The 22,490-nt window shown below is 42.6% G+C and overlaps 1 protein-coding gene across 1 annotated transcript in view; it reads left to right on the top strand.

The window, feature by feature from the left end:
• SCAPER (S-phase cyclin A associated protein in the ER) overlaps positions 1–22,490 on the top strand; it is a 312,499-nt gene that overhangs the window by 63,767 nt on the left and 226,242 nt on the right. The window contains exons 6-9 of the mRNA XM_040969720.1: positions 1,026–1,126; positions 2,885–3,001; positions 8,638–8,798; positions 21,658–21,920. Of these exons, the coding sequence (XP_040825654.1) occupies positions 1,026–1,126; positions 2,885–3,001; positions 8,638–8,798; positions 21,658–21,920 (642 nt within the window). The remainder of the gene's footprint in view (positions 1–1,025; positions 1,127–2,884; positions 3,002–8,637; positions 8,799–21,657; positions 21,921–22,490) is intronic.

The raw sequence follows: 22,490 nt of genomic DNA, 5'->3' as shown, positions 1-22,490 counted from the left end.
TTTCCCACATGGGTGCAGGGTCCCAAGGTCCCTTTGTGCTATCCTGCATTGCATTTCCAGGCCCTAAGGGAACTAGATCAGAAGTAGACACCCATATGAGATGCTAGCATGCACAGGTGGAGAATTAGGCTATTGAGCCATTGTGCAGACCCCATGCACAGGTTTCTATTGATTTATTTATTCCTCATGAATTTGTTCCTTCTTTGGCCTTTGTCTCCAGATTGATGTGATTACCAGTGACCTGTTTTCCAGCTCACTGGTCTTTTTTCTAGTCATTGCAGTCTGCTTCCACACCCCTTTCATTGAACAGTTCAGTTATTGTATTCCTGTGCGGTATAACTGCTGTCTGGAGTGTTTCTGTTTTCTCTTTGGTGAGGTCCTATTCTATGTATTACCCCCTGACCTCCCTGAGCATCTTTATGCCTATCCTTTTGAAATCTCTGCTGGGCAAGTCACATATCTCTATTTCATTGGGGTCAATTTCTGAGGTGTATCTTGTCTGTTTTTCATTTTCTTTGTTCTCTGGTTTCCATGCCTCTTGTTGGTCAGTCCAGACATCCAGAGGTTCCAGGTGCCTCTTAGTCATTTGTGCCTCTTAAATTGCTATCTTTGTGCCTATATCCTGGATTATGACATGGCAAGACCTATTACCACATTGAGCAGGCAAGATAGAATAGTCATTTATCTGTGGACTTCTGTGCTCGTTACATGGTTATTCTGTGAAAATTTATCTGTAAATTTCTATTTCACGTACATACTTCTCTGTTTATCAAACTTCACAGTAGAAAATTGATGGTTCCGCGGGAGGTCTTGAGGAGGAATAGTGACACCAGTTCTTGGTATTACCAATCTCACCTGCACATATTTCTTATCTTACCTAACAGTGAGAGCAAAGGAAAAGAAGGCCCACAAAGCAAGCCCCAGTGAGGAAAGTTATTCCTGCATGGTCATCACTCTCGTAACTTTTCCTTGAGATTTTTTGGTCTCAAAATGGAATTGAATGTCTTTTGTTTGTTTTCAATTAGGAGGTGCTGATGATGCTGGATAACTACGTGAGGGATTTCAAAGCACTGATCGCCTGGATTCAGCTGCAGGAGAAGCTCGAGAAGACAGATGCTCAGAGCAGGTAGTGAGCTCCGGTGTTGGTGTCACTGTGGCCCACAGTCTCAATAGCAAGCAGGCTTTGGAACTGATAATGAATTTGACTCTGAGTTGACTTAAGATTTGTATGGATATAAAAATTAAGTGCTGCATTTCTTTTTTTTGGTAAGATTTATTTATTTTTATTCGAAAGTCAGATATACATAGAGGAGGAGAGACAGAGAGAAAGATTTTCCTTGTGTTGATCTTCTCCTCAAGTGACCACAATGGCCAGAGTAGCGCCTATCTGAAACCAGGAGCCTGGAGCCTCTTTCAGGTCTTCCAGGTGGGTGCAGGGTCTCCAAGGCGTTGGGCCGTCCTCGTCTGCTTTCCCAGGCTACAGGCAGGGAGCTGGATGGGAAGCAGGGCTGCTGGGACATGAACCAGAGCCCCTGTAGGATTCCAGCGTGTGCAAGGCGAGGACTTTAGCTATTAGGCCACTGCGCTGGGCCCAAGTGCTGTATTTCTTATTGACTCAGAAGGAAGTGTTGATTGGGAACCTTCCAGTGTAAAGCACTTTATTTAGTACAGAAATGTAATTCCTGAATATGCCACATTTATTGCTCTCACAGAACTTTTGGCCTTAGAGTGGGACAACATAGAGCTTGTTTCCTAATGCAGGAAGCTGCCTGCGTGTTCAGTAAGTGTGTATTTCCCTTGGAGGATGGATCAGGAGAGACTTCACAGAGGACACAGAAGTGCGATTTGAAGAATGTTATCTGTTTTACCAAGTGGTGGGCCTTTCAGATGAAGCAAATCAATGAATGTGAAATAAACTATGCTTCTTAATGTATTCCTTAGTCAGGATAGCTGGTGAGTTTTGAGGTTGAAGGGTAATGGAGACTGTTGATCTGGTGGGTGCATGACTTGTTAGACCCTTTCTTAAATGATTTGGCCTTTTATTGTTTAAAGCTTTAGGATTTTGACTAAAAGGTTACTTGACTTTTCTTATTATTTAAAAATATCATGTTTTTTTAACGAGGAAAATAAAAAAGATTACAAGCACTAACCTGAATGGAGATTAAGTCTCAAATAAAGCCATGGGAGTGATGGGGATCTGACTGAGCCCGTGGGTAGGGCAGCCAGTGCCCAGAGGAGAGGTCTAGCAGGGGTGGGCATCCTGTCAGTGTGTTGCTGTGGGACCACTCAGGAGGGAGGGGCAGGTAGGTTGCTTTTGTTAGCTTTCTCCTGTCTTTGGGATCCGTAGAGTTCAGTTGCTTTATTGCAGTGAATGGAAAGTCCTAATGCATCATCTTTGTTTTCTCATTTTGAAAAACAGTTTTTAAAAATGTATTTGAAAGGTGGTGTTAGAGAGAGAGAGATATGGGAAAAAAAGAACAAGACTGATCATTTACCTGCTTGTGCTCTACCCCAATTGTGCAACAGATAGGGTAGGCCAGGCTGACGCCAGGAACTCCTTCCCAGCCTCCCACGTGGGTGGCAGAGGCTTAGGTCATTGGGTCTTCTTCTGCTTTTCCTAGGTGAATTAGCAGGGAGCTAGGCTGCAATGGAGTAGCCAGGATGAGGACCTTTGCTAACACAGAATGCTAGCATGGCAGTTGATGGCTTATCTGTTTGTGCCACACTAGCATCCCCTATCGTTGATTTCTCACTGGTACCCTGGTAACTTTCCTGGAAACAACTCTGTAGTGAGCTGGTGATGTTTTGATCCGCTAGCAAGCAAGGAAAGACACTGGTCTGTTCTCTCTGTTAATTTCATTTGCTCTGTGTCTTGAATTGGCAGACCCACTTCCTTGGCCTGGGAAGTAAAGAAGATGTCTCCAGGGCGTCATGTGATTCCAAGTCCATCAACAGACAGGATTAATGTAACCTCAAACGCTCGGAGAAGCTTAAATTTTGGGTGAGTTCAAGTCAAAAAGCTGCTAAAGCTTGCATTCCAGTAAAACATTTTCTTCATATAGTAGAGTATTGTGACGGATACTGCTGTATAAAGTGATGAATGTATTTCTAGCTGTTCAGCAGGATATGGCCCCCATGGGTCACAGGGACAGCAATGTGTATGGATGCAGTCTCATGCGAGGTCTCTAAGTATCTCATACATTTCTGGTGGAGGTGCTGAATCAGGGAGGAGGTTTGGCTAATCCAGTTGCCCAAGTCTGGTTCCAGTGATTGTGCAAGAATCCGGCCCAGCACCTTGATTACCCACAGAGAGATGATGTGAGTCAGTGGAAGCCTGGAACTCAGTTCAGGCAGGTGGTCTTTCCTGCACGTGTCTCACTCCTCCTAATGGTGGAAGGACCCCTGCTTGCTCAGTCCTGGGCCACGTACCCTGGTGCTGATGGGACTGCTGAGCACAGGTGTGGCAGCGCAGCCTGGGAGCCCTTGTTAGTCTGAGCAGCTCCTCTCTTCATCAGGGCCTGGCATTCTCGGTGAATTCCGCCAGAGGGGATAGGGCTGGACTTTCCATGGCCATTCAAGCACTCAAACCATATATATGTTGGAAATTGTAGTAAAATTAAAAACAAATCCAGGAGAGTGAAGTTCAGTTTTTAGGAAATGTAATCTGTTCAAACATGAATTGTAATCCAGTGATTTATTTTTTATGCTGAATTATTAATGATATAAACTAGCAATTTCTTTCACAGCAACACATCCAGTAATACATTATACTTTGTGTTATGGCCATACTGTTTATGTTTGCTTCTGTGGTACAAGTCCATCAGCACAGTTTATGATTTTTGTTTCATATAGTTTCTTGTAAATCAGATCGAAGAGTTATAGACAAACACATTCATACATGAAAACATTTGTAGTGTCTCATCTTTACTTACATAATTTCTCTTTCTAGTCCGTTACTGGCACTCTTTATTTCTTTATGTGGATTCAAATTACTATTTCAGCCTCAAGAACTCCCTTTTGTAGTTTTTGTTGGACAGATCTGTTAGAATCAGATTTTCTCTGTTTTTTAAAAAGCTATATTTATTTGAAAGTCAGAGTTAGAGAGCTCTTGCAGCCACTGGCTTACTCCTGACATGTCCCAGTAGCCAGGACTGTCCCAGACTGAAGCCAGCAGCCAGGAGCTTCATCTGGATCTTTGACATGGATAGCTGGGACCTGAGCACTCCGGCTATTTCCTGCTGCTTTTTCCAGCATGTTGAGGAATATCTTTTTAAAATATGTATTTATCTGTTTGAAAAAGTGGCATGAGAGAGTGAGAGACAAGGAAAGATACAGAGCTAGGCAACAGCAGATACCTGCTCTCTGTGTTTACTCACTAGATGGCTGCGCCAGGCTGAAGCCAAGAATCCCGAACTCCATTTAGACCTCCACCCCACATCTGTGTATCATTGCTCCAAGTCCTATCTTCTGCTCCCTTACCGGGTACATCAGCAGGGAGCTACATTGAAAGCAGTGCCTTGGGGACTCAAATTGGCAGTCTCCTCTGGGATGCCAGCAGCACAGCTGGGCCTCAATCCCCTGCAGCACAATGCTGGTTTTGGTTTTTGAAGAGTGGTTTTGCACTTCATGGCTAGCAGTGTTTATCCTCTGCACCTTGAGCCTCACTTGCTTTTGCCTTTCTGGTTTTGGATGAGAGGTTATCTGTTGAGTGGTCTGTGTGACACATTACTTCTGTCTTCTGAGGGTTCCCAGGGTGCTCTCTGGCTTTCATAGCTTGGCTGTGATGGTCTCAGTGTGGATCTCAGAGTTTATCCCTCTTAGGGTTTATTGAGTCTCTTGTGTGTGTGAATTAATGTGTTCATCAAATTCAGAATGGTTTGGGGTCCTGGCATGATGGCCTAGTGATTAAATCTTCGCTTTGCAACTGCCAGGATCTCATGTAGGTGCTGGTTTGTGTCCTGGATGCTCCACTTTGCATCCAGTCCTCGGACTGTGGCCTGGGGAAGCAGTCAAGGATGGCCCAAGGCCTTGGGGCCCTGAACCCATGTGGGAGGCCTGGGGGAGGTTCCTGGTGCCTGGCTTCAGATTAGTGTAGCTGTGCTATTGTGGTCACTTGGGGTGTGAGCCAATGGACAGAGGATCTTTCTCTCTGGTTCTCCTCCTCTCTGTGTATCTGCCCTTCCAATATAAACACTAAATACATCTTTAAAAATTTTCAGAAAACTTTTAGTCATGACTCCTTTTCATGTTTTTTTAAGAATTATTTTCATTTTATTTGAAACACACAATTATAGAGAAGAGAAGGAGTAGAAAGAGAGAGAGAGAAAAAACTTTGATCCACCATTTCACTCCCTTAATGTCTACAATAGCCAGAACTGGGACAGGCTGAAGTGAGGAACCCAGAACTCAACACATGTAAGCCATGTGGATGGCAGGGACCCAGGTCATACTGTACTTGAGGCATGAGCACCAGCAGGAAGCCGGCTAGGAAGCTGTGACTTGTACAGTGCCCTGTGATATGAGATGTTACCGTCCCACACGATGACTGCAGCACCACACTCCACACGCCCGTCCCATAGCAGCCTGTGCACCTCTGCCTCTTCTTGCCTCTAGAACCTGCTGTAATGTGTCCATACTCTGATGGTATCCTGCAGGTCTCTCGGGCTCTGTTCGCTTCCTTCATGCTTTCTTTCCTTCCCTTCCAGACTAGATAATCTCAACTCATCTTCCCACAAGTGTGCTGATAGTTTATTCTGCCAGATTAAAGTCTCTGGTGAACTCCTGTTGCAAATGTTGTATTGAGTTATTGTGCTCTTCACCTATGGAATGTGCTTCTTTCTCATATTTAATTGTCTGTATTGATGCTGTTCCCTGCACTACTTTGTTGTACATTATTTCTTGAGACCTGTTTCCTTCTCAGTGTGCTTTCATTGTGCAGTCTGTGTGCACTATGCACAGTGTCTGTTGTCCTTCCCGACAGTAAGCCACAGTCTCTTGTCTATTTGCATGTCTCTATGGACTTTGTTGTTGTTCTTCAAAGCTAAACATTTTTTCTAAAATGTGACTGATCAGGTTGTTACTGTGGCTGTAGGTTGTCATTTCTTCAGTGACTTGGTTGAACTAATCATGTGAAGTTTGCACTCTGCTGTATGTAGCCCATAGGAATAGAAGTTTTCTTGCATGCCTTGAACCATGAATCTAAGTCATTGCTGAGTTGTAAGTGTCTGTCAGGGCTCGTTAGCAACACTGTAGTTTACAGAGTACCTTCGCTGTTGCTTTCTTGTCTTTCTTGGGCATGATTGTGTGTGTGTGTGTGTGTGTCTGTGTGTGCGTGTGTGTGTCTGTGTGTGTGTGTGTGTGTAAGTGTAAGAGAGAGAGACATCTTTTTGAACCCAGGAATATGTGAGAGCTTTACAAAGCCTTAGACAGACAATTGCTTCTTCATTGTCCTTTTTGGGTTTTTTGGTTAGCCTTTTGTTTGCCTTAGATATTTTTGTCACCTCTGATAATTGTGAGACTTGGATATTTGTCACAGGAAGGGTATTTGGTGCCACAGTTGTTACTTTATATGTATACATCCTGCATTGGAGTTTCTGAGTAAGACACTAGCTGCTTGAAAACACACCCTACGGGGACAGCGGGACAGTGGGTGTCAGCCCTGGGTTCCTGCCACTCACGTGGGAGACCCAGATGGAGTCCCAGATTCATGGTTTTTGCCAGGCCCAGCTAAACTGTTGAAGACATTTGGAGAGTGAAGCAGTAGAGGATCTTTTATACTCTTGTAAATTAATCAAAATATACAAAATGTTTTTAAAAAATCATCACAGTTGATTTTGGCAAATGCCTCTGGGAAGTTTGATTTTTAGACAGAAATGTGTGTGGATGCTGATTCTTTAGAGTGAATTTTAATAGTTGCTGTGTACTAGACAGATGGAAAGCAGTTTGCTTGGTCAGTTCTCTCTTCCCTTTTAAAGCCACAGTTGGGCTCCTTCTGTCACCTCCATAGCCAGTTAACAACTTTGACCTCAGTTCCTTCCAACTGTTGGAAATAGTAGAATTATTATATTTACAAGGCCTTGCAATTATTTTAATATCTACAAAATATGCTTTTTTCTGTGAGTTTAAAGTACAGCTCTTTGCTATGTTTCTGTATGCAAAATACATGCCACTTTAGTAGAATGCATGTTGTAAAAGCTTATTGTTTGTTCAACAGAATCAAACTTTGGTTTCATGTTTTTTTATGGAGTTATTAAGTATTGTGGCTTTTGAATGTTCATTTTTTTTATCTACTTGAAAGAGTGACAGAAAGATAGGGAGAGAAAGAGAGAGAACAAATCAAGGTCGAGAGGTCTGCTGTCTAATTCACTCCTCAGATGCCTGAAAGGCCAGGCTGAAGCCGGGAATAGGAACTCCATCAGCTCTCTCACATGGCTGGCAGGGCTCCCAGCACCTGGCCATCACCTGCTGCCTTCAGGGATGTGTGAATAGGAAGCTGGATTGGAAGCCGAGGTGCTGGGACTCAAATAAGGGATGGGAGTGTCCCTAACAGCCACTCAACTTCATCTGCCACAGCGTCCATCCCTAAGCAGTACAGTGGTGGTTGGAGACTTCACCACCTAAGTGGGCTTTAAATCAAAGATATGTAAATAAAGAAAAACAAATGCATGTGTATTTGAACACTGTTTTATGGAGCTTGATCTGTCATGTATGTGCATTCCAGTGGACTGTAGTTCGGAATGGTGTATAGGGTGTGTTGTCGCTGCAAGCTTTAATGCAGATGTGGTGGAAGTTCACATACTGATCTTCCTGTTGCTGGCCTGCTGGAGGATCTTGGTAGTCACTGTGAAACATGCCGCTGTTTGTTAGCTTGCTGAACAGTCATGGGCACAGGCTATGTTCAGTATATCTGCTCACTTCTGCTCTTGCTGGTTGAGTTGTGTGTTTACTCTAAATATGTTGGTTTATGCAGGTTATTTTCTTTAGTTTAACTCCTAATTTAAATATGAGTGGAAAAGTATCATTTTTTCTGTGAAAACTAAAACATTTTTTTCTGGAAACTGATAAAAGTAGACTTTTAAAATTGCAGTCAAATAAGTAGCTTAAGTCAACTAACATTTTAGAAAAAATATTAAAATTGGGAGGAATTGGTGCATTATGTTTTAAAGATTTTGCCACTGAATGTATGCTGCAATTTAAGTGAATTGTGATTACATATAGTTAGTGTAACATCATGCCCGTGGCTCATGTAAGAAATGCAGTCCAAGACAGCTCATTTTAACAGTGCCTGTATTAGGAGTGGCAAGTTATTAACATGTAAGTTGATAAATAAAATCAAATTAATTTTTTGAGATTCCTTATGTAAGTATTTTTTTCTTGAAATGAGACTTTTTAAAAATTTGTCATTTTTGAAATTGAAACAACTAAATTTCTACACTCACTTCTTCATTCCCATATATTACATTGTATGAAATTAAGGAAGCCTTAGATCCAGATAAATTTATAATACAGTTGCCTGTAACATGCTGTGGAAGTGTGTTGTTCTACATATATGGGTTCACTCTTAAAGTTCAAAATTCACATGGGTTTAGCATATATGTAAACTCAGGGTTTTTATGTTGAATTCATTTGTGTGTTTAGGGCTTCTCCTGGGACAGTGGCTGCTCCCCGTCTGGCTCCCACGGGTGTCAGCTGGGCAGACAAGGTGAAGGCTCATCACACAGGCTCGACTGCTGCTCCAGATGTGGCCCCTGCCCAGTCTTGCCCACCTGTGACTCTGCAGAAGGCTTCCCGCAAAAATGGCAAGTGGTTTTGAAATACTCTTCTGGTGTAGTAGGCACCTGATTGTATAGTTCTTTATTTTCTTTTAGCTTGGTCCCAGTAGAATTATGTTTATCCTTTTTTGTATTACATGTGTAATATTAATTTACTTTATTCCAAATTGTAAAATAATCTTTATATTTTCAGTCAGCCATTTGGGAAGGGAATCGTCAGATGGAAGCTATGTTTGGCTCTGTCTCTCTCTGTGTATATTTGCCTTTGAAGTAATCAAGACTTGAAAACAGTATGTCTTATGTTGCTTTCAGTTTTTAAATACAGATTGAGTAGTAGGAAATCGCCAGTAGGCAAGGGCTCTTCCTGTTAGAAAAGGTACGAAAACATGCACTCATGCATCTCAGTTTCTGTGTCTTGAAAGTCTGTGACAAATGTGTTCTAAAAATCAAAATTGCAATAGAGGTATCATGTTACAGGGAATATCATAGTATTATTTAAAGCCGGGCTTTTAAATCATTCATGGATAATCCAGAAGATGGAGATAAAGTGATTGCTGTTGACTGTATCTTCGCAGAAATGCATCTTTCTTAGTGAACTGGGACATTTTTCTCGGGCCAGCCTGGTCTTTGGGTGTGGAGTTCGCTGCACTGCTGTGGACAGTGGGTTAGTGATGATTATTAAGTTGGTGATTATGTTCCACACAAAATCCCAAAGATGACTGAGGGACTCTGTGTACTTAACTTACTCTTTTCTGGATACATCTATCATGGTATAAAAGGATTTTTATAAAGCACTTCAGGAAAATGTGACAAGAGAAGGAATGATATAAACACAATTTTGGAAGTTGGATAGGAGAAATTCTTATGGTAATAGAAACAATGTACCTGAGCTACCTGAGCCCTAAGCTCCAGAGAGGGAGCAGGATTGCAAATCAGCCCAATTCCCCCCCCCTCCGCCCAAATTCTTAAAAGTTTCACAATTTGGCGGGATCTGACGTCTCCAGACGTGAGGGTGAACGCAGCAGTGGTACTTGCTAAAGTGTGTGGTCTCATGAATGCTGCCCCTCCCACCTGCACACCTCTGAATAGGAGAATGACTGAGCTCTTGAATCACAGCTGAAGAACAGAGGTTTATTTTCTAGTGATGTTAGAAAAAGATATCTGGTATCTGGCTTGAGAAATACTGGGCACATTGGAAGGTGGGAATAGTTACTATTTTAAGTTTCTCAATTTTTGGCTTGATAGGTAAGAGTTGATAATGGGAGTATATTATAGTATGTTAGAGACTGAGGGATGAAAGTCAGGAGGAAATAATGAATCAGAGAATTAAAGGCAACTTCCTATTACAGGATATAGGTTTCTACATCAAGCAGGCCTAGCAGATATTCAGTGAAAGGAATGAAACAGCATGACAACAAAGCATGTTGGGGAGTGTATGAACACTACCGGTTATGGGAGGGTCTGAATGATTCATAAAGAAAAATGATCAGCAATGAGAATGACCATAACTTTTAGAAAAGTGTCATTAGAAGCCCCAAGACAGTTGAACTGTTTCTAAGATTCTGAAGGGAAATTCTTTCCCAGTCTGTTGTGTTTTGTTATCTGCTACAAATAAGAGTAGATTGAAGATATTTTCAAGCTTATTAGATCTTTAAAAAGGTTTACCTCCCATGAGCCCAGTCACTGTTAGCAGGAAGCAGTACAAAAGATAATCAGAGGTGATCACTCCATATGGACAGTTATCCCAGGATGATAGCTGTGTCCCAGAGCTACAGATGGTGAACCTACTGCTCTGAAGAGAGCAATGCGGGATGGTGAGTGACCTTCTCATCACACATGTTTACACATATCAAAAGATTCAACGTTTTGGGAAGTTGAGGCCTTAGTTCTCACAAGGGCACAGCTGAACGTGGAGTCTAGAAGAGTACGTGTGCAGGATGAAGTTGGAGAAGCAGATTAGAAATTTCCTTCAACTTTTAAGGCATCATCTCAGATTCAAGATGAGCTATAAACCCTAAGAGAGGAAAATGAAGAACTAATCTCATCCCAGTAGAATGTAACAAAAATATTAAGAACTGGAGAAAAAAATCTTCGCAAACAGTCGGGGAGAAAGAAAAGATATTTCCAAAGTAGCGAAAGTGAACAGATGCGTGACTGCACAGCAGAAATGATGGGACCCTGGTAACAGTGGAAAGACATCCTCAGGATGCCCAGAGAAGATAATTGTTAACATCCTTACTTAAACGATTGAAGGTGAAATGATGACAATTCTTGTCAATAAAAGTTGAGAAAATTTTGAGTCAGCAGGCTTGTCCAAGAGGAATATTGTCTGGAGTTTTTCAGATGAGTGAAAACAGTTCTGCATAAAGCAGTGAAGGACACCAGAGGAGGTCACCACACAGGTAACACTAACTGTGTACTTACTCCTGGAGACCTCAGCATCCTGTGAGTCAGACGATGCGTGTTGAATACAGTTTTGACAGTAATATAAAAGATAAGAGAGTAATATATGGGGTTTATTTTTCTGTGGTCTTTGCATTGCTGAGATTTTATGAATGTCTGAAGTGTAATTAGCAGTTTGTAAGACTGCATTCAAAGCAAAGCCCATTGAGTTTTGCTAACAAGATACACATCTTCAATATGAAGACATAGAGAAGTTGAAAGAAAAGACTACATATCTTGTCAAAATTAAAATTGATACTCCTCTAATAACAAAGTAGGCCAGCTACATTTTAAAGGGAGATAATTCTTAATAAGTAAAAGGTCAGTTCAATAAAATTTATAGAAGATCAATTTAACAATAAGATGTCATAATTGTCAGTTTATATATTGTTAGTTATTTAAAGCAGTTTAGAGTTCTAGTTCATAGGATATTACAATATTATTACATGCAGCTAATTCCCGCAACCTGGTTCTTTACCGTGAGCTGAAAACACCAGACACAATGAGGTATCTTAGGAGACTTATTCCAGCGGGACAGGAACCAGGTGGAGGTGTTGGAGAGAAAAGGGGGAAGGGGAGAGGGAGAAGGGAGGCTGGAAGGAGAAGAGAGAGAGAGCTCTACCTGGGAGCCTTTTTGTCTGCAAGGTATTGGGGGCGGGAATTGGGGGCAGGCCCCAGGGGATTGGTGCCTGCAGGTGAATGTCTAGGGATGATTGGTGAGTGGGCAGGGTTGGGGAAGGGGCAGGAAGGTTGGGGGAGGGATTCTCAGGTGGAATGCCAGGTTATATCTGGTTGGGGGATGGAAGAAGGAATGGCGCTGGGTCCAGGGTGGGATATTCAAATAACTCCTTACATATATAGTTAAAGTAATTTGGAAACATGAACCAACTTGCATAATTTATAGGAAAAACAAACAGATCTGCATCACCCTGGGGAATGCTAACATAACTGTGTCAGTAATGGATAATACGAGTAGATAAAAGTCAAGGGAGATGCGGAGTGTTTGAACAGTGTGATTGATGAACTGACATGTTGACAAGCCTGACAAATGATGTGTTGTCTTCTCCATCCTGTTTTCTTTTGGTGCTTCAGTCTGGTTACTTTCAGTTGGTGTTTCTTCTTGTCTACAATTCCCAACTCTTGTGTATTGAATCTGCTAATAAGCTATTATTTGTGATCGAATCTTCATTTGATCATTAATAAATGGCCTCCAGTGCTGGCAGTTTCCATCTTCTCATGCTGAGTGAATTCAGTGATGGCTATTTAAAAACTTCTGTGCTTGAATTACCTGTGAGTTTATGTTAAGAACATTCTTGGTAAGCTTTCAGTTACTTGATCCTTTTTTGGTGTGTTTTGTTTTCAAGTTTGCCTTACAGTTTCTAATTGGATGTTTAGACATTGCATGTTACAAGTTATAGTGCCACCTCTTAAAAATATTTATCTCTTTTTGCCTTTAAAGCAGATCACCCTAATCCTGTCAACATTTGGTTTGAGATGTCGAGGTTGATGTGTTTGAATTTTGTCCTATTCTTTTGGGGTCTCAGCTGTACGTCAGGCTTATTTTCTGGGGCCAGTGCATTCCTGGCTTCAGTTTTGTGTTCCCTCAGTGCTAAACAATTGCTGCACTAGCTGCTGAGCTCATTAGCTTCCCAGCTGTGGCTTTCTGTTGGACTTCTTGGAGTTTTGCCTTGTATATGCAAACTCAGTAGTTGTCAGACTGCTTGAGGGGAGATTGAATGCAGATTTTCTGGCACCCTTTCCTGTAGTTCTCCCAACTTCCTCTAAGATTTTGCTGCTGATGTTGAAGGACTTTCTCAACAAACCGATGTCCAGTGTCTGCTTGAGCTGATCAGGCTGCTGATTCTGCTGGGGCTCCTTCCTGGACTTGAACCTTTCAAACAACCTCCCAGGAGATGTGAGGATGTTATGGTTATCCTTTTTTTTTTTTTTTTCAGGAATTGTAGTCCTTCAGAATTTGCATACCCTGGTTGCTTCCTAAGGCTTTTGAACATTTCATTTGTGTATTGTGTCCAGCTTTTGCTGTTGTTTTGGCAGAAAGGGGGCCGGGTTTGAGGGTATCTGTTTTGTCATGGCGAGAATTGGAAGTGCAAACACATACTTAAGCATAAATGGAACATAGGCCATTACACAAAGCTATCTACACATTTCAGATGATTTAAAGCACTGCTTGTCACTGATCACGGTGGCATTAAATTAGAAATCAATTACAAAAAGATAGCTGTACAATTCCCCAGATTTTGGAACTTTGTGCAATGTTTCTGTATCATCCCTTAAATTACAACGTCACAATGAAAATTAGAAATGAACTGAATGAGAACAGTGAAATCCTATTAGGTTAATGTAAGCTGTGTGCTGGGCTAATTTCCCATCCTTATTTATAAACATTAGAAAAGAGGTTAAGCTAAGATCCATTTTGTGTTCATCTCTTGAAGTTACAAGGGAACAGCAAATTAAGCCCAATAGAAGGACAGAAAATCTGTAGATGAGTGTAGAGAAACTTAACAAAAATGAGAAGTGATTCTTGAAATAGACTAGTAAAATTTCATTTGTGGACCTCTGGTCAAGGTGTCATACCAGTGATGAAATAAGGGATGTTGCTAGTAGTTCCATAAATATGAAATGAGATGTTACAGGAAGCAACTCGTAGGAGCCAGTGTTGTGAGTAGTGAGAGAATTCACCAGAACAATCAGTGAGCAGAGATTGATTTATTGTGCTTTTCTTGTGGAGCCTCTAAGGCACATCAGCTGTTCAGGATGAAGCTAAATAATTGCTTCCCTGCCACTGGGTGCCAGAAATTCAGTGAAATAGATGATAAAATGCAAATGATATGACCGTAGAAATGGGTGATGGTGCTCTGGGGAAGAATGCAAGGGTTATGTGGTCCAAACCAGACTGAGGAGAACTGGAGAAATTACCAGTCTGTTCTGGATGCTCTGTCACTGCCAATTAGAATGTTGTCAGTATGGTTACTCTAGAACAAGAAAAGGAGACAAAGATGTTCCTACAGTAACTGATACCATGGGACCTCATTGCTTGGGACCTAAAAGAATTAACAGAATTTACACACTTCATTCTGCCTGAAGAACATGATGTCTACCTGCAGGTTATAAGAAAACCCTGGACAAGGGGGTAAAAATCTAGGCCCAGAGCACCCAAGATCCAGCACCTCATTGTTTCACAAACACTGATACATTACTCCAAATAAACAGTATGCTAAGAGGAGTAAGGAAGAGGCTGTGTGCGAAGAATAAGGAAGAGACTGCACAATATGCTCAACTTTCAACTAAGGGAATGAAGGAGGCCAAAGAAAATCCCAGGAAAGGTTGCCAAGAGATGTAGGCTGTCTTGTTTGAGAGCATCTGTTTCTATATCTGACTCCAGTCAATAAGGGTTGCGAACCACAGCCAAGATCATATCTCAATAACACAAAACAGCAATAGCCCAATTCACTGCCTCCACTGTGGAGGTATGGCAGGCAGGACGATGAGCCGTCAACAGCAGAGGGAAGGCTGTTGGAGAGGCTGGTATGGTAACAGCCTCCTCTTACCCATGGTGTTTGTGTGTGTGTGTGTGTGTGTGTGTGTGTGTGTGTGTTTAAATTCATTTTCTCAGTCACATCGCTTGTGTTTCTTGGTGGGGCTGGAAAGTTTCCATTACCGCTGGCTAGTGACTTCTCTGCCCACCCAGAGCCCTCAACTGCTTGCCACCCCTGACAAACTGACAGTGACAAATCTTTGACAGATTTGGAACTCAGCCTCATCTTATGTAACTACTTCCTGCTACTACTGGGCATCACGTTGATCCTGCCAAAGATTGTTAGTCTGTCAGGTGTTTGTGATGTCCCAGGGTTCTAACTGTAGGGATTCAACAGGTAGGGCATCCTTGGGGAAGGGTAAATGATTTGCTCTGGAAATGCCTGCTCAAGTTATCAAGGGTAGGTGGCTTCATCTGCAGGAATTTGATGTTGAAGGGATTGATATATGTGTTGCATCACGCTCTGGGAATATATTTGCTGTATTCTTGAGGAAATAAGCTCAAATAGTTTGTTAAAAGTAGAGGCCAAAGAGTTATGGGAAATATGATAAGAGGTATTATGGCTTGATGATCTAGTGGCTAGAATCCTCGCCATGCATGTGCTAGGATCCCATGTGAGTGCCAGTTCATGACCCAGCTGCTTCACTTTCCATCTGACTCCCTAATTGTGGCCTGGAAAAGCAGTCAAACATGGCCCAAAGTCTTGGAACCCTGTGCCCACATGGGAGACCTGGAGGAAGCTCCTGGCTTTGGATCAGCTCAGCCCCGGCTTTTGTGACCATTTGGAGAGGGAACCAGTGGATGGAGTATCTTTCTGTCTCTGTCTCTCTTTCTCTCTATATAGCTGCCTTTCCAATGAAAATAAATTAAAAAAAAAATTTAAGAACTCTGGCCTTAGGTCTCTATTGCAGCTGCTCCAGTGAAGACTTTTCCCTCTTCTGAGTAGAGGAGAGATCAATTTGGCAGACCAAGAATGCATGAGTAAGGTATTCTCAGTGTGCACACAAAAAGGAGGTGAAGTGGCCAGCCTATGCCAGTAAGGCTCATATATACCAATAAGACCTGAAAGATGGCCAGAAAAAGTAGGTTGTCCCCATGTTCACTAAGAATTTTGTTTTAGGACCTGCCACATCCAGGATGGCTGTAGGCTCAGTGAGGGATACAGAAAATATGGGAGCTAGTGTTGACTGAGTGCATCAGTCAAGAAGGAAGAAGTTACTCACTTCTGTTTCATTGGATTCCTTGCAGTTAAGGACACAGTAAGGGAAAATTTCCATTTTCTTGGATTATTGTGCGGTGACCCTCTCACATGAAGCAGAAAAGGACAACCTCACCTCAGCATCCTTGCTACTTACACAGCAGTAAGATCAGGGAGGCAGGATTTTGCACTCCTGACTTGTATCAGGGTTGGTGGTAATGGAAGCAATTAAACAGTGCCCTGGCAGATGTTGGTCCTCTAGCCGTTGGTTGGTGGCTGCCACATATTGCGTCTATTGTCTGTTCTTCCCTCTCTCTCTCCTTTTTTTCCCTTTCAGTCCTTGGAAACTCCTTTCATTGTAAAAGACCTCAAAGGCCATGTCCAACGAAATGGGGAAAGGAATCTATGGTCACTGACCTAGCTTCTGACACTCGTCTGATGTCTGGTGATGCCTGACTGACACAATGGACAGCCAGGATGGCAAGGCTATCCTGACTTTTGGGATTGAAATGAGTGTATTTTCTTTTTTTTTTTAGATTTATTTTTTTTATTTTTTATTGGAAAGGCGGATATACAGAGAGGAGAGACAGAGAGGAAGATCTTCCGTCCGATGATTCACTCCCCAAGTGAGCCGCAACGGGTCGATACTATGCCGATCCGAAGCCAGGAGCCTCTTCTGGGTCTCCCACGCGGGTGCAGGTTCCCAAAGCTTTGGGCCGTCCGAAATGAGTGTATTTTCATATGACCTCCACCAGACTAGAGGGTAGGATTTTCATTGGCCCCCTGGGCAGCCTCCCACAGTGTGGTTGGGATGTTTTAAGATGGCCTTTCTTTATGCTCTCAGTTTAAGACACATGAGTGTGGGATTTTGGTGTTTCCTGAGAATCCCGTGGGGGTCCAGCATCTGGTACTGCCTTTCTGCCTGACTGAGAGCCTAGGGGTTCTAGGTGTGAACCTCATCAGCCCATCTTTGGGCCAGACACCCGATGCAATTCTTCCTCTTGTATGCTGCTTGTGGTAAAATTTCCATAATCTTGCCAAGTCCAATCAAAGGCCACAGTGAGTTCCTGGAATAAAGTGTGAAGTATCCTGGCTCTAAGAGCCATGTTTGGGGTAGCTGTGGTGTGGGCAAGAGAGCATGAGCTCTGATAGGATCCCTTTACCCCATTTTCTGCTTAGAAAAGGGCCAGACACCATGGCGTAAGATGGGAGCAACCATGGAGTAAGATGGGGGAACCAGGGCTTGATGACTATAAATAGTTCATGACCTGGCTTGTGAAAGGCAAAGTGGGTCCTTAGAGGGCAGAGGAGCTGTTGGCGCATTGCGAGGAGAGAACAGTGTTGAGAGAGGGTACAGGAGAGGTTATCTGTTTTGGTAGGTTTTAATAGATTGGGCTTTGGAATAGGGCCATGAAGGTACAAATGTAAGGGACCTTGGATATTTGGAAAAGATTGTGACAGCACAGATCAAGCTGAAAGGCTATTGCAGCTAAGAGTTCTGTTCAAGAGCCAGAAGACCTGCCATTGCAGCAGCTTGTATTGTGGCCAGACAACTCTAAATCGGTACTAGATGCCTCTCTTTCAGGACCTGAAGATCCAACCAATCCCCTAAATGGGCTGATTAAGGAGCAACCAGTGCAGACCATTTCTGTGGCATCCTGCTGGATGTCCACTTCCATAGGGTATCCCATCTTTTTTTTTTTAAGATTTATTTATTTTTATTACAAAGTCAGATATACAGAGAGGAGGACAGAGAGAGAGGAAGATCTTCTGTCCAATGATTCACTCCCCAAGTGAGTGCAACAGCCGGTGCTGTGCCGATCCAAAGCAAGGATCCGGGAACCTCTTCCAGGTCTCCCACACAGGTGGAGAGTCCCAAAGCAACACGGGTGCAGAGTCCCAAAGCATTGGGCTGTCCTCGACTGCTTTCCCAGGCCACAGGCAGGGAGCTGGATGGGAAGTGGAGCTGCTGGGATTATAACCGGCACCCGTATGGGACCCTGGCGCGTTCAAGGTGAGGACTTTTGCCGCTAGGCCATGCTGCTGAGCCCATGGGTATCCCATCTTTTTAAGGGAACCAAAGGTACTGCTTTTATCCAGAAGCAATCCAAAGCTTCTCTCCCAAGGGTGGCTGTCCAAACCTGTAAGAAAGCAGAGAGAAGTTGCACTCAGCCTTGAAGCATCAGGTGCTGCTTCAGCCAGGATCCTTCTGAATGGGGCAGTCAGCACAAGTTAGCGTGGAAGGCTTCCCATCTTGTGAAGGACAAAGGGAATATATTAAAGGGTGGTGGGGGCACTGAGAGACACTTAGTCCTCAGCCCTGAGGGCAGCAGGTGCTGGGTATTTGACAACAAGGGACTTTGGATTCTACAGTGGAGTTGCCTTGCGTGGGCTAGCTGGTTGCTGAGGATGGTTGGTCAGGAGGAAGGAAAGAAGAACTGAGAGTGACCTGGGGCCAACATCCTGGGTGGACTTCCTGAACGAGCCGCTGCTCCCAGTTGTGCCGCACTCTGGAGGTTAGTTCCCACAGAGGAAGAGAAGACCCCGAGAGGGCCAGTGGAATGACTCCGGAAGCCCCCGATTGGGGCTGGTGAGGCAATTCAGAATAGTCGGGCAGAGTGAATAGGAGGTTTATGGAATCAGTGCCAGGATGCAGCCAGCGGGTCAGCAGAACTGTGTGCTTTGCAGGTGCAGCTGTGTGAGACGCTTGTGTGCTGCAGAGCAGACACCATGGAGCTTGGCTGATTTTGGTCCTGTTGTGGGCCAGTGGGTTTTCTCCTAAAGGAGTTTACCTGTCTTGGGGAAGATCAGAGGTTTCCCCTATTGTTACCTGGGGCAGGCAAGGTCAAACCCCAAAGAAGACCTGTAGACAGTATGTACACTGCACTAGGGAAGTTAGATGAAGCTTATGGTCTCTTGAAAAGCACAGCTATAAGTTGGCTCCAGAAGAATTAGACAAACTTGAAGAGACTTGTGCTTTCTGAAAATCTGAGTCTGCAGGTAAAAATCTTTGAATTGACAGAGTCTGAGTCTCAGTGGCTTCATTGCGAGTCCTTCCCAACCCTGAAGGTGACAACAGCATCCATTTAGTTGCAGAAACTCAGCGAGAGTGGAAAGGGCATCATGGTTAGCCAGAAATTAGATCAAAGCGTATCATCTCTTGAATATACTAGTGAGTTTAACATAGTAATAAAGCAAACCAGCAATTCAGTCCGGTTAGAATTAAGGCAGGTGCACTTCAGTTATTGATTATATTTACTTGAATTTTATCAGTAATATTTGTACAACTAAAAACAATTGTACAAGTATCAAAATTGTGAAATGAAACCACAGACTTTTCAGATTTGTGTACATCTGTTCTGACAATATTCTAAGTATTTAGAATGCCTCTGACAGTTTAATTGCATGATTTACTGTTCTTAAACATTCTGTATTATTGGAATAATTTTTTAATAACTTTTCACTGAGGGTCCATTACAAATGTAATTTTACTTTAGCTGATTTCCCAGTTTCTAAGATACCTGCCATGGTTTTTATTTTGATCTATTCCTCTTTTGACTTGGCTTTGATTATGTCAGGTTTTATTGCATGACATGATCGTGTTTATATTGGCTTTTTTTTAATAGTTAATGATTCAGGTCCAGGTTTTCAGCAGTATTTCTTGCTGTAAGGAAGGTTCCAGAAAGAGATGCTTTCCTTTTCTCTAAAAAGTACAGTGATTAATCAAAGTCTTTCTTAGGGTGAGCCTTTTGAGTTAACTGGAAGCTAAAATCTTTAGTTAACCTTTTATATTTTATAATTCAGTTTTAGTTTTCTCTAGATATGTGTCTCTTTTATCATTCATTTTGATTTCCATTGCAATTTGCATTTTATGATATTTAAAGCTAAAGTGGAAATTTAAGTTTCAATTAAGTTCAACATCAATGACAAACTCATACTAGATACTGTATTATTTGAGATATTATGAATGTTATTGGGTATCAGTATCGTTATACTTCAAAAATTCTGTTAAGAAACATACTGTGTATTTATAGCAGAAAGGATAGCTAGCATGTATTTTAAAATATTTCAGAAAAGCAAAGGAGAAGGGGGAATTACAAATATTAGAATGTTGATCAATTTTGAAGCTAGATGATAATAGGGTTCATTTTACTATTCTTTCTGTGTTGTATACTTGGGAACTTGCATCACAGAAATATTAAAAACTGCAAGTCAAATTTAAATAGACTTTCTCATTCGAGATGCCAAAGCCAGATCCTCGAAGTAAAAGGTTGTAGGTACTGGGGCAGGTGTTTGGCCTACCGTGTAGGAAGATTGTTAGGATGCCTGCATCCCCCAAGTGCCTGGGTTCAGTCCCCTGCTCTTACTCCTGACCCCAGCTCCCTGACTGTGTGGACCATGGGGGAGACAGTGATGGTAGGTTAATCAGGTGGGTCCTTGAAACCCTGTGGGATACCCAGATTTGTTTCTGACAAAGTGCATGTTGAAATATGAATCTGAATGCCATATCAAAAGTGGTTAAGTCAAGGCTAGTGTTTTGACGTAGTGGGTTAAGCCACTCCCTACATTACCAGCATCCTGGTGTGGGCACTAATTTCCATCCCTGCTGCTTCACTTCTGATCTATCCCCATGTTAATGGTCTGAGGAAAGCAGTGGAGGATGGCATAAATGCTCAGACCCCTGCTTCCACATGAAGGACCCAGAAGAAGCTCCTGGCTCCTGGTTTGCCCAACCCTGGGCAACTTGTGCACCACTTGTGGCCATTGAACTTGTGAAGAGAACCAGTGGCTGGAAAATCTGTCTCTCACTCTTTCTGTAATTCTGGCTTCCTCCCTTCCTTGCTTTTGTCCATCCATCTGTCCTATTCTATGGTTAGGTCATTAGGAGGGATGCCTTTCTCCCAAGATGGGCTTGTGCCTGAGAGGCTGGGGTCTCTGAAAGTGATGCTGCCTTGTGTGATTCATCTTTCCCTTGCGTGCTGCACCAGGCCCCAATCCGCGCTATGCCCTTGGACACCCCAGACTCCAGAATTGGGAGCTAAATCAGCCTCCTTACAGATGACCTCATTTGCTATGTTCCATTATTGGCATGAAATTAGACTTTAGACAGTGGGAGTTTCCAGAAAAGGTACCTTTTTTGTCATCTATGGATGTCTACTTCCTCTATCACCATTTACACAAAATTCTTCCTACCTTGAATTGCTTCTTCAATTTTATAAAAAATCGGCTGGTCACACTTGTGTGGATATATTGCTGGGTTCTGTCTTCCATCTCACTGGTATGCTGTATGCTTACCTTTTCAGTACTGTCTTGATAATGATATGATATCTTGGTATGACTTAGCATCAGAGCAATCTCGTCTACATTTTTTGTTTGTTTATTTAAAAAAATGTCTTCTAGCCATTTTAGCCTCTATTTTGCTATGTAAATTTTAGAATTAGCTCACATGTGGAATATGTTGGAGGAATTTTGACAGAAAATACAGTATAAACTGGATGTATATATGTAAAAGAATGAAATTAGCTCTCACCATGTACAACTATCAACTCAAGATAATTATATGTACCTGTATATGTTTATGTGTGTATCTTGTCAGATACTTTTAAGTTTGTGTATTACTAATGGAAAATGCCTTCCAGATGTTTTTGTCTTCTAAAGAAATGCTGTATTTTCTTCCCTTAAATGCACAGAACAAAAAGATGCTGAAGGCTGGGAGACCGTCCAGAGAGGGAGACCTGTCCGTGCTCGGTCAGCAGCAATGACAGCCAAAGCTGCCCCCACGCCAGAGACTTTGCGGCCCAAGGATGACAGCAACAAGGAAAACGTGTGTCTCCTGCCCAATGACAGCAGACAGAAAGGCGAGTTTACTGGAGATGTCCCAGCTAACACTGTGGAACCTCGGCCCAAAGACTCCTTGCGCTGCAGTGACCACCCTCTGGCTGAGAGAACCCAGGTAGGGCACGAGGAGACTTCCTTTCCCTGCCCTGTGCAGAGGGGCTGTAGTGCTGGAGTGTCCCCTCTGCCTACGCTGTGTGTAAAGCTTGTGAGTATGAGAAGTTTCATGCTTAAGACAACATTCTAAGAATTAAACAGTCACCATTTCATACCATTCACAGATTGCCATATTTTTTCCTTTCATTTTATTATGTGTTTCACATGTATTAAGTGTAATCTATGCACAACATTTGGGTATAATGCCCAGACATTGAATGCATTCATTTTTACATAGCATTGTTTGTATATCCAGAGAATTTGTGGCTCTTCAGTGTGGGTATGTTTTATGCACCTGTGAGGTTGCACTCTCCTTGGGAGCAGTACCTTATGTTACCTTTTAATTTCCCACTCTGTGGAAGAGTCTTGGACACCTAGGATATAACTGGTGTATATGCTCCTTAATGTTGAGATACCACATGAAGGCTTATCTACCAACAAAATCACTTCTTAGTGCCTCTTAACAAACTTCTAACATACTTGCCAAGTTATGGTTGAAGGGGAAAAATACAACCAGGTGTTATACTGGTTT

Source organism: Ochotona curzoniae, unplaced genomic scaffold, assembly GCF_017591425.1.
Source record: "Ochotona curzoniae isolate NIBS_2020 unplaced genomic scaffold, NIBS_Ocur_1.0 scaffold_4701, whole genome shotgun sequence".
Classification (NCBI taxonomy): Eukaryota; Metazoa; Chordata; class Mammalia; order Lagomorpha; family Ochotonidae; genus Ochotona; species Ochotona curzoniae.
This window is presented reverse-complemented; position numbering and strand designations above follow the sequence as displayed.